Source organism: Xenopus laevis, chromosome 5L (assembly GCF_017654675.1).
Source record: "Xenopus laevis strain J_2021 chromosome 5L, Xenopus_laevis_v10.1, whole genome shotgun sequence".
Lineage (NCBI taxonomy): Eukaryota > Metazoa > Chordata > Amphibia > Anura > Pipidae > Xenopus > Xenopus laevis.
In genome coordinates, this window is record NC_054379.1 from 49,369,963 (window position 1) to 49,382,680 (window position 12,718).

The following is a 12,718-nucleotide window of genomic DNA, read 5'->3' on the forward strand; positions in this document are numbered from 1 at the left end:
TGGCTGCCAGGTCCTAGTGCCTTACAATGGGGCCTGTTATCCAAAATGCTCGGGACATGGGGTTTTCCAGATAAGGGATCTTTTTATAATTTGGATCACCATGCCTTAAGTACTAAAAAATCATTTAAATACTAAGTAAAGCTAAAAGGGACGTTTTACCTCCAAAAATGATTAATTATATCTTAGTTAGGATCAAGTAAAAGGTACTGTTTTATTATTACTGAGAAAAAGGAAATCTTTCTTAGTCTATGGAAGAAAGCTTCGAATTACGGGTTTCCCGACAATGGATTCCATACCTGTATTGTATGCTTAACTGTTGGCATTGGCTTTATATAGTTCTTTAGGTATTTAGGGGTTTTCGGAGCTTTCGGGTGAAAACTCAGAATAATTTGGAGATTTCAGGGAAAATTAACGAAAAAATCATGAAAATCTGAGCTTTTCACACAAAGCAAATTTTCGGGAAAATATAATAATAAATAAGCGTTAAAAACCCGAGCGGGTTAGATCGGAGTTTGTTGCAGCCGATATTGAGATAAATTCGGACCTTGTTAAAAAACCCCCTTAAAAATGCCTCTTCTCCCAAACAATTTGTAAAGTACCCCCCAAACCAAGTGATGGCTGGAATTTACTGTCAATAAGCTTGTGAGGCTCAAAGGGACAATGTAATAATTGCTGACAAATAAAATATGAAAAATAGGAACAAAAAGCGAAAACATCTTTGTTTTTTTTAACTTATTCTGCCACTGTGCAACACAAAAATTCATAATTTTTGCTCAGTTTTGTTGACATTTCCCTATTTCCCGCTGATAATGCCATTTATTCCTCAGAACCCTCAAACAATGCACATTGTTAACATTAAATTACAACTAAGTCAGTTGGAGTTTTACTTGTATAATTGCCAAGTCTTTCTAAATTCCTTAAATGATTTTGACTTACTGGACCTGTAAATGTCCCTGGCTTTTAAAACTGACCAGCCACACAGAATTTGTTCAATAATCATATATAACTATAAATACTTTATGGGCCTATAACCTATTGTTATTTAAAACAGGTGCTCTATACAGTGGTTTATCCCAATTCATGTATAATTTTATGTATGGTTAGCATATTTGAGGAAATTTTTCACCTTTTTGGGAAAGTCATTTCCCCTCTCATATTTATACTGTTAAAAGGATGTTTTATAGTTTCTATTACACAACACATATTATTTTTTTTTATTTTTGTAGCATTTTCTTAATCGTATTAATACATGGATTTATCACCATCCGTTACAAAAAAATATATATTTTATTAGTTCCCCACCTATCACCAAAAATATTTTTTTTTTGCAAATTCTCTGTACATTATGGGAGGTAAAAAAAAAGTCAATCAACATATTTTTTCAGCTACAATAAAATAGTGTGTATGTAATTGGCTATTTGCCTGAAGTCAAATGTCATGAATATTTTAAAAGCTAAATACTATTGCAAAGCTTGTCTGTGTGAAAAGGAAATGAGAGAGAAGCCCAGTTAACCACATTCTGCTTTCCATTAACTGCTTAATGCCATTAATGCCTAATGGGAAAGAATATGCTAGTACAGTGCTGTACTGAGGGCCGGAATTTGTCTGGACTACATAGTGGAGGGTCGATAATGGAAGCCAGTGTTGACCTCTCCCTGTTTTGAACGACACCCACTTTAAACCTCCCACTTTGGCACACCCAAAAGAGAATAGGGCAAGCATAGTATGGCACACACAAAGAGCATAGGGTGGCCGAGTGTGGCACACACAGGGAGCATATGGCAGGCAGAGTATGGCACACACAGGTAGCATAGGACAGGCAGAGTATGGCAAACACAGGTAGCATAGGTCAGATAGTGTATGGCACACACAGGGAGCATAGGGCAGGCATAGTATGGCACACACAAGGAGCATAGGGTGGCCGAGTGTGGCACACACAGGGAGCATATGGCAGGCAGCGTATGGCACACACAGGTAGAATAGGACACGCAGAGTATGGCACACTCAGGGAGCATGGGTAAGGCAGAATATGGCACTCACAGGGAGCATAGGGAAGGCAGAGTATGGCACACACAGGTAGCATAGGGCATATCGAGTATGGCACACACAGGCAGAATAGGACAGGCAAAGTATAGCACACACAGGGAGCATAGAGCAGGCAGAGTATGGCACACACAGGGAGCATAGGGAAGGCAGGGTACGGCACACACAGGGAGCATAGGGCAGGCAGAGAAAGGCACACACAGTACAATATTATTATTAATTAGCTTATATGGATGTCCACCTTTTCCATTGCTTTCACTTTTGAGTATACATATAATTACTTCGTTAAAAAAGAGCACAGGTTTTCAACTTGTATATAGCGTCGCCATAAAAGTTAACATTGTCAAAATGAAGAATGAAAACAACAATAGTATAATGCTTTAGTACAGGTGTGTGTTCTGCATGTTTTTCAAGAAGCAGTTATATATCTAATAAAATGTAAAACACTGCCTACTTGTTACCTTGATTCAGCATCCCCACACATTCAGGGATGGTGGTAATGCTTTTATATCAGCTCTTAAAGGGAAACTAAAGACTAAAATATAATGATGCTAGAAAGGCTGTATTTTGTGATGATTAATGCTCTCAAAGTTGGACACAGGTGGTCACAATCTTACAAGACCAAGACCATGCACATGCTCAGTGTGGTTTGGGCTGATTCTTAGGGATTGTCATAAATTATCAAAACAGCACAAGTCAAACAATATCTGCCATAAAAGCCGATACAGTAAGACTGACTTATTAATAATAAGAATAGGCAGACTGCACTGGTTTCTGTGTTGTCATGTAATCTAATGTGGATTTTATAGTTTTTATATTGTTTAATACAAACTTTCTCCAACTCTCCAGAACCAGTGGCTGCAGCAAAAAAATCCTCCAAATAGAATCCCAGTTTATCTGTTTAAATCTGGCACCATGATCTTTGTCCCTGCAGCTGGAGTTGGAAACATAAAAGAGGATGTAAAGGCAAAGATACATGTTTTACTTTATTAATTGAAAAAGAAACCTATTCCCAATATACTTCAATTAAAAAATCTGAACAGTATTTATAAGAAACCTGACAGTATGCAGTGAAATTCCCCCTTCATTTACTTGTTCTGACTGCTGCAGATATGAATCTCTACATGGTCGCTGGCTGTTCTACAGGGAAACAAAGCTGCTCGAGTTCTGGGGAGTCCCTCTCCCTCTTTTGAAAGTATGGCCGTTTTCCTGCAGAGCAGATAGGGACCGTCTGAAGTTTCCTATCCTCAGCAGTCAGGGAAAGTAAATCTGTATGCTCATACATCTCCATGCCATAAATCTGCAATATCATGCGGAAATCTGCTTGAATGCCACTTTTCCAGAATGGGATTATACTGTATTTGCACAGCTGTATTTACAGATTACTATAAAGCTTAAAGAACTGGAAATAAATACCTGATTATATAGTGACCTACAGTGAATTTAATGAAATGTTATTTTTTCTTTTTTTTTAGATGAGCAAGAGGCAGTCCAGAAGAGAACATTTACAAAATGGATGAATTCTCATTTAGCTAAGGTAATTTAAAATATTTTGTTTCATGTGTATAGAATCTAATTTAAACAACTGTGTAGACTTACAGTTCTTCATAAATTTGTTCTATTTTCCCTTACAGCTATAAAAGGGGTTTGGGGGTTTTAGACAGTAAAAACATTCAAAAGAATTAGTGACTGGGGGCCCTGCCTCAATACCATTAAGGATGAATTTTAGGGAGAATGCCTATTTTATCTCCTAGATACTCTTGAAAGCCTAGCATAAATGTCACTTACAGTGATATATGTACTTTTATTAACTGCCTTAACAACTGGACAAATTATGTTTCTATGGCACATATAGCAGTGTTTTCAGATATATGTAAGGGTCAAGGGGTGCCAGTCCATAAGTTGGAAAGGGAGGCTTGAACAGAAAAAGGCTGAAACCACAAACCTCTGCTTTAATTTTCTAACTTGCAAATGGTTTATTGGGTATTATTGGGGCAAATTCATTGGTGTAATTTAGCACCTGGTATGAACAGAGGCAGGATAGTACAATGAGTATGCTACAATATGTGCATGTAGTATTTATTAAAGCACAATCTCCAAAATTACTTAAATTTTTTTGAATGAAACATGACAAAACTTATAGACAGCTTTCAAAATTAGTTTTGCACCTTTGCAGCCATCAGTGTCACTTTATAGGACAAGGAAATGCTTGATTGTTGGGAGTGCCAGTCAGTTAGGCACCCCCAGCAATTAATTTATAAACACTAGCCGCAGAACCCAGGCCGGTGCTTCTCTTTGCTGGAAAACCTGCCGGGCCAGAGTATTATTGTTGCTGCCCTGGGCTGCATAAATGTGCAGTAGAATAAAAATATAGATGTTAAAAGTTCAACTTCTGCTCTACTGTGCATGTGCATAGTTTTGGGCAGTATCAAAGATCCCATGAACAGGAAACAAGATGGCAGCATGGTTCTAACTAGGACAATACCCTGAGCCGTGATCCATAGCCCCCAACTGCTGGCCCGAGGACCAAGCATCAGCTTGATGGTAAAAAGGTCTCTAAACAAAATCAAGGTATAGTCACTTAATACACAACTTACTATTTGATTGAGTGGGCTACACTGAATATCATCTATTGAGAATTTCCATTCACAAGATATGATGTCCTGAGGACGCCACTTTGTTTTGTTGCTGTATATTCAGAGGTACAGAGCTACAAAGAACATACTCTTCACTGAGTACGGAGTGAGAACTTTGGTTGTACCTTGTTATTGTGCATTGGATTGGGCTGATGTAGCTCAAAAAATCAGCAATTTTGAAAAAATTACATTGCATCCTGGGGATGGCACTTCTAGTTAGAAAATTGAATCTGCTGTGTCAGTATTACTTTCAATGAATGTTGAATAAAACTTTGTCTCTGGCACTTCCTCTGCTGAATGCAAAACATTTATCAACCTGCTGTACGATATCCATGTTCTCTGAAGAGGAAGCAGTGAGGTTCTTTGTCAAATGTGAAACCGGATATTTTTTATTGCTTGCCTTTAGAATTGGCAGTATTCATGTAAACTGTGCTGAAAGGCTGCTAGTAAAGATGGCCCAACAGTTAAACACAAGATGCAAGTAAAAAGCTAAATTTGGACATTTCCATACACAAAAATAAAGAATTATCGGTTCAATGAAAAACATTAACTTCAAAAAGAAGCCAGGGTGTGTATATTCTGGGCACTCAACAAGTTAATTATTATATTTTGCCAGCTATACCCTGTGAACATGTCCACCTGTATTCTATGGAAGATCACATCCAGGAAAAGGAGCGTCTATGGGTACTTATGTAAATAGGGTGTGCTCAGTTTGGGTCCCTTCTAGGGACACTTACATTCATAGATCCTTAAGGTGGCCATAGACGCAAAGATCCTATCGTCCGAATCAAGGATTCGTATGATTTTCGGACCATGTGTGGAGAGTCCTGACATATTTCATCCGGCGGAGATTGGTCATTTGGTCGATCGGACAGGTTTGATTTTGTCCTGACTGATCCCGCCGGAGCCCTCTCATCGTAATCTGATCCTTCGGCCATAGGGCGGAACGTTCAGATTACCCCCTATATAGCCATGCCCATTAGTGGCATATTGGGGAAAGATCGGCTCGTTTGTCGATGTCGCCAAACGGCGGATCTTTTCGTCTATGGCCACCTTTACAGTGCTTCCTTAGTTTCCATTAAATTTTTTTGTCTGTAGAGAGAAAGTTGTGGCTGTGCACCAATGCTGAGACAGATGCTAGTAATAATCTGCTCCCTGGAGATCCCATATGGCATTTTATTACTGGAGATGATAAAAACTCGATTTAATTCTTATAAAGTAGACACATCTTTTAGAAATGAACTGCTATTACAAAAGCCTTTATGAAATGACATCATATTTGTGAATGCCATATGTGTTTTAATATGTGCCTTCTTTTGTGTAACTGTACATTTTGGTTATCATGTCTGAATTTCAGCTTTCTCATTTTTCGTCAAGGAAAATTTATTGTGAATCAAAGGTTTGCTATTTGGGTGGCCATCTTTTCTGGAGAAAAATAACAACACAAACACACACACAAACACACACATTATTCAGGCTACTGTTTTCAGTATTGATCCATTGATCTATCCTACAGTGATGCTACTTGGTGACCCTGAATAAATGTATGTAATTTATTTTGTGCAGAGACAGCCCCCGATGGTAATCAATGAGCTGTTTGAAGATATAAAAGATGGAACAAAGCTGATTGCACTATTAGAAGTCCTGTCTGGCCAAAAATTAGTAAGTATACACATTTACTGTTACTGATGAAAAGGATCTCTCTAATATTAATGGTCAGATGCTGGCAAATCATTCCAGAAATTAATTTTTATAAAGCAAGTAGCATTTGATTTATTAGGGAAGTGTATTTTATAGGGACACATATCAAGTGTGCTTGATTAATGCTTTCATTTGCTATAGTTACTTTATTAGACCTTTCAAGACCCATTGAACCATCAGGTTCTGCAGTTATGTATGATACAGTTTATTGTAGAGATGTGACTTGTTATAATTCATTCATATTTATATTATCTTTTTTTTATTTTCCTTATCAGATATGTTTTTTAAACAATGACTGTATAAAAAGTACTTATTTTCCTTATGGTTAGGTAATCTATAAGAAGGTACAGTTACAGTATACCATACGTTTCTCTTCTTTAGAATTCTAGAACCATTTATATAAAGTATTTGTCATCTGACGTATTTTCTACATTGAGATCCTAATAATTCTGCTAGTTTTCGAAAGATTTTTAATTGGTATGTTTATTATTATAGTTTCCCAGCAATGAACATGACGCCAAGTAGCTAATTATAAAATGTATGCAGTTTCTTTATAAAAACAAGGAGAGGGTTTGATGAATGGGGGAATTGAAGGCTTATCTTAGTAGAAGCAACAAGATTACATAGGTATTAAATAAAGTATGCTGAATATTCTGTCGGCACAATTTACAATTTATAGCACGCTGTGTTATTATTGTTATTTCTTGCAAATTTAATATGTTCTACCTACTTTTATTTCCAGCCTTGTGAAAAAGGAAAACAAATGAAGCGTATTCATTGGGTGGCTAACATTGGAGCAGCCCTTAAGTTTTTAGAAGGAAGACGGGTAAGTTGACAGTTTAGGGAATATTTCAGTAACTGTTGTAGAGCCAACATTCCATTAATATCAGAAAGGTATTTGCTTACACTTCAGACTTTGTATATAAGTTGACAGAAATACAGTATGATACAGTTGTGGACGTCATATGCATGCTCACTGGTACTAGGTTGCAGAAATGGGGTATTGAATCTATATTAAAACAGAAACTTGTACTTGATCCCAGCTAATATTTAAGTGATCCTTAATGGAAGTAAAACAATCCTATTGGGTTTAATTAATGTTTAGATTATTTTTTTAGTACATCCAAATTAACCTGGAAAAATACAGATCCAGAGCATTCTGGATATCAGGTCCCATACCTGTAACCCTATAGTATTTTTAAATGAATAAAAAGCTCTGTAACCTTTTCTTTATATACAACAAGCCATGTTGTTGTGGGTGACAAACCCCATCGGTACACTTTGCAGCAAAATTTTTTATATTTTTTTTTTTTTTTTTAAAAGTTGTTTTTATTAAAGATTTCTGAAAGCATGTCATACATCAGTGGACCAGAGAAGTCCCAGTATCAGTCAACATAGTGAAGGAAGTATGCATGCCATATAAGATAAGATACATTAAGAGAAAGAGAAATATAAACAGAAACATAAAACAAAGCTAGCATAACATTATATTTCTACGGTTTTGTATCACATATATATCAATATTCCGAGATTGGACAACGATACCCAGATCTAAAGAGACAGGTTAGGTTTATTTACCTTAAGTAAGATGACAGAAGCCTATTAGTACGGTGATTTTTTATATTTTTAACTTTGTATACATTTTGCTGTATTTTATGCTGAGAGTCATATTGTTAGGTAGTTATGTAAAATTATGGTAAAAAGATATTTTTGCCATATGTCAATTAAAAAAAGCAATGCTTGTTTTGTTTTACATGCTAGTCAATATACAGAGGATCACCGGTTAGTGCAATTTTGATCCAGGAATCTAAAACAGTAGAAATTGGGGATATTGGAAAACAAACTGGGCTGAATGTTATGTTCATGATTTAAAAAACACTTTGTCCTGAGACTAGGCTAACTGGGTACATTGAGTACATTCCACAAATAAATAATATACCAGTAGCATGTTTCTGCTATTTAAAAATATCTTGTGTGTATGCATATTTTCACATTAGTATTAGTATTCGAAATTAAATCTATAAAGGCTGCCAAAAAAATATAGCCTTTTACCTGCAGTACAGAAAAGCTTGCAATGTAGTGAGCAGATAATATAGGTAGAAGGTGCTCTTATTATTAACCACTTAAATAGGTAATGCCTTTATTAAAAAAAACAAAATCTAATTGTTTTCACATTTCACATTTTTCTTATCAATTTGTTGATGTTGTTGCTTTATGAAATACGTATATAGGGCCGGATTTTCAAAGCGGGCACCCCAGGCCTGCTGACGTTAGTCGCCCCTGTCCCCTCCCCTTTATTTTGGCAAATTTTCATCATTTGGACTGAAGAGGGGATTGGCGTACGGGAAATTTAAAAACTATTTTATCTCCTGCACATCCCCAGTGTTTCTGAACCAATGTGGGTATGGTCAGGCAGCATGTCACCCTAAAATCCTGCCACCCTAGGCCAGGGCCTTGGTGGCCTTCCACAGATCCAGGCCTGTAAATATATAGAAATAATAAAACACACCGTGACAAAAAATGACATTTATGTACAATGAAATGTGGTTTTTTTCTTTCTTCAGATTAAACTGGTGAATATAAACTCAACAGATATTGCTGATGGGAGACCCTCTATTGTTCTTGGCTTGATATGGACCATAATCCTGTATTTCCAGGTAAATTAAATTTAGATTTCACTTTAGCTAATCATAATGCACAGACCCGGATTTGTGGCATGCATGAAGGTAGGTAGGTTTTACATGATTTTCTAGTAGACTTAGGGGCACATTTATTGAAGGTCAAATTTTTCTGGTCAGTCTTGTCTCAAAAAAATCTGAAAAAGTGATTTATTATGCAACAAAACTGCAGCAAATCTGAATCTGAAAATACTCCAGCTAAAACCTGTGGAAGTCATGTAGACGTCAGTGGGAGAAGATGTTTCTTGCCTTCATGATTTTCGAGGGTTTCGGACATTTTGATGCTGGTTTTTGTGCAATATTTGGAAAAAGTTGTGGTTTTTGAAAAAATGTGGTGGGGAAGTTTGGAAGTCAGGAGGGGGCCCCAGGTGGCTTCCAGGAGAGCCATTGGTGTTGCAACCCTGGTGGGCCCTCAATGCTCCAGTCTAACCTTGGGGTTCCTATTTGCATGCAAAGCAAACCTTAAAGCGTTACTGACACATTCCTATAAAAATCATAGGAAAATATCAGTATCAAGTACTGTAGTTGCTGCACCCAGAATATTTTCGCTAAAAGACCCCCTGAAAGCCGCCCCCAGCTCCGCTCACACTACTAACAGATCTTCTGCCTTGCTTCCTTCATGCTGGGCTGGGGGCAGAAAGATCCTTCCATAGGCTGAAGTCCTGTTTTCATTCGTAATTAGCCTATGGAAGCCCAGCGTCATTGAAACTGCACAGAAGGTCTTTTAGCAGGGTCGGAGGGTTGGCTCAAAGCAGGTTTTCGGGGCTGGGGGGGCTTTCAGGGAAAATATTCCACAAACCTGCTTTGACCCGACCCTGCTAAATGACCTTCTGTGCAGTTTCAGTGACGCTGGGCTGGGGGTGGCACAATCCTTCCATAAGCTAATTACGAATGAAAACAGGACTCCACCCCCAGCCCAGCATTACGGAAGCAAGGCAGAAGCTCCATTAATAGTGTGAGCGGGTCGGCTGCGCAAAGTTTCGCAGGGCTGGGAGTGGCTTTCAGGAGGGCTTTTAAGCAGCAACTACTTGATACTGACATGTTCCTTTGATTTTTATAGAAATGTGTCAGTATTGCTTTAAGGCTACAACGCAATATTTTTGGCAATTATGTGCTATGTACTTTGTGGCTACATTTGGGGAAGGTCCTTTACTGTTTTAGCACAATAATACCCTTTGCAAACAAAATCTGAATAGAATAGAGCACTGGCCCTAACCCAACTGAACACCTGTGGGAAAAACTGAAATGCTGATTGTGATCCAGGCCTAATCCCCAACATCACAGCCCAAAGCTCAAGAAAATTATATGTCGGAAGGACAGGCAGATGCACAGATACTATTGGGCGCACAGTGTAGAACTAAGCTGTATGTTTTGGTAACCTGTCACTCTTATGGAAGCAGGAATGAATTAAAGGGGTGATTCACCTTTCAGTTAAGTTTTAGTATGTTATAGAATGGCCAAGTCAAGGCAATAGTTAAATTGGTCTTCATTATTTATTTATTTTTTATAGATTTTGAATGGGGGTTACTGACCCCATCTAAAAACAAATGCTCTGTAAGACTACAATTTTTTTGTTGCTAATTTTTATCACTCATCTTTCTATTCAGGTCCTATCATATTCATATTTGAGTCTCTTAATCAAATCAAACTGGATACCCTGAATAAAAAGCTAAATAACTAAAAAAAACACAAATAATATAAAAAAAATCATACATCATACTAACAGTTTACTCAAAGTTGCACAACCCCTTTAAAAGCCATTAAAATGTGATCATTTTCTCTGGGGCACTAAGCTGTTTCTGAATTCTAAATTCTTTAACTACTTGTAAAGGTAAAGTGTATTTTTCAAAGATACTAATGCTGTTTACAGACACTGTTTTTGTTATGCTACTATGTTGATTGGATCCTCAGACATACAGCAATTTGGAGATAAAAGAAGTATCTATACATTACACTTGAGCATTTGTGGTTCAAGTGTTCAGTTTAAAAGCTTAATAATTTATAACACAGATCTGAAGGGAGATATTTTTATTCACTAAGGATGGTTTCCTTTAGCTTGACAGAACATTTAGAAATGTTTGTTTATTATATAAATTACCATGCTTGTTGCATTACTAAAGGTTGAGTCCATTAACCTTGACAGGTTAATGTCAGACTTGACATAAAGATTGTAAGTAGAGAATCTGTTCTCATCATAAAAAGGTCATTTGATAAATTTTGTTTTTCAGTAGCTCTTTCTTCTCTGGTATCTCTTATTTTGTCACAAAATGACTCTATACACACTGGGGCAAATTCACTAAGATCCGAAGTTGCGGCAGCTTCGCCGTACTTCCCCAGGCATAGTTTCGCCAGCCATACGCAAATTCACTAAAATGTGAAGTTGCACTCAGGGAAGCAAACGGTATCGAAGTTGCGCTACCATTACTTCATCAGGCAAAGCGAAGTTACGCTAGCGATGCCTTATTTGCATACGGCGCAAAGTTAAAATATAATGGTGCAGCAACTACATTACACTACACAAGCCCAGGAAACCTTTACAGAATAAAATAAAGGTGTTCTACTGCCCTACACATGTGCCCATTGTATCGTTGAGTTGCCATATGTTAGGAAATGTAGGGGGGAAGGAGGGTACCCCCCAACAAAAATCGATCTTTTTCAGCCTATCACTCTTAAAAAAGTAAAAGACGCAAGCGTTTTTTGGGACATAGAAAAAATTTCAACTTTTTTTGAAGCAAGCCCTATCTACTCTATTGCACTTCGCCTGGTCTGAGCTGGCGAATGCAAGTCTGGCGGAAGAGGTAACGTTCAGTAAAATTAGTGAATTATCGTAGTTATGTCCCTTCACAATAGCGCAACTTCGCCTGGCGTAAGGGTGTGAATTAGCGCTAGAGTAGGTCCACTTCGCCAGCACCTGTTAGTAAATGGCGAAGTAACGAAATTACATCACACTGGCGAATTTGCGCTAGTGTTAGCCGCTTCGCGCTTTAGTAAATTTGTCCCACTGTTCTTGCTTTCTGCCTCATGGTTATGTAACCGTTCGGCACATTTTTGAAACTTTGTAGAACTAGCAGACTTGCATGTTACTATGAGAGTGTGTGAGATTGTCTTACCAGAGTTATGTATTCAAAGTTCATACCAGATCTAGTAAACCTTAACCGCTAATCATACTGTATATTTGCTCTCAAATGGGTAGCCAGTTTTCTAGTGATTGGGGAAATTGTACTGAAACTCTATTAACCAATAAAAATGATATGAGATGTAATGTATATAGGCCTAGGTGCACTAGTCTCCAACACCCCTCACATCACCCCTATCGGAGAAAAATCCTGACAGTGTGCAGCAGCATCCCTGCAACCCTTTGTGCTTGCCCCATGGTGGGAGGGCCCTGGTGTAGTGACCTGATTTCTCCACTAGCATTTCCATAACCATGAGGAATCACAGGAAACATATATTTTCTGTTTCTAACAGATAGAAGAATTAACAAGCAATCTTCCCCAGCTGCATGCATTGTCCAGCAGCACATCTTCAGTGGATAGTGTTGTGAGTTCGGAAGCCGCAACTCCTCCTATTAAACGCAAAATAGTAAACAAGATCCAAGGAAGCGCCAAGAAAGCACTGCTGAGATGGGTGCAATACACAGCGGCCAAGTAAGTACAATGT

The 12,718-nt window shown here is 37.7% G+C and overlaps 1 protein-coding gene across 3 annotated transcripts in view; it reads left to right on the plus strand.

Annotated features, from left to right (window-relative positions):
• syne1.L (spectrin repeat containing, nuclear envelope 1 L homeolog) overlaps positions 1-12,718 on the plus strand; it is a 285,490-nt gene that overhangs the window by 51,459 nt on the left and 221,313 nt on the right. For all 3 annotated transcript variants that reach the window (XM_018263031.2, XM_041562725.1, XM_041562726.1), the window contains 5 exons: positions 3,519-3,580; positions 6,246-6,341; positions 7,123-7,206; positions 8,945-9,037; positions 12,527-12,705. In XM_018263031.2, coding sequence (XP_018118520.1) covers positions 3,519-3,580; positions 6,246-6,341; positions 7,123-7,206; positions 8,945-9,037; positions 12,527-12,705 — 514 coding nt within the window. The remainder of the gene's footprint in view (positions 1-3,518; positions 3,581-6,245; positions 6,342-7,122; positions 7,207-8,944; positions 9,038-12,526; positions 12,706-12,718) is intronic.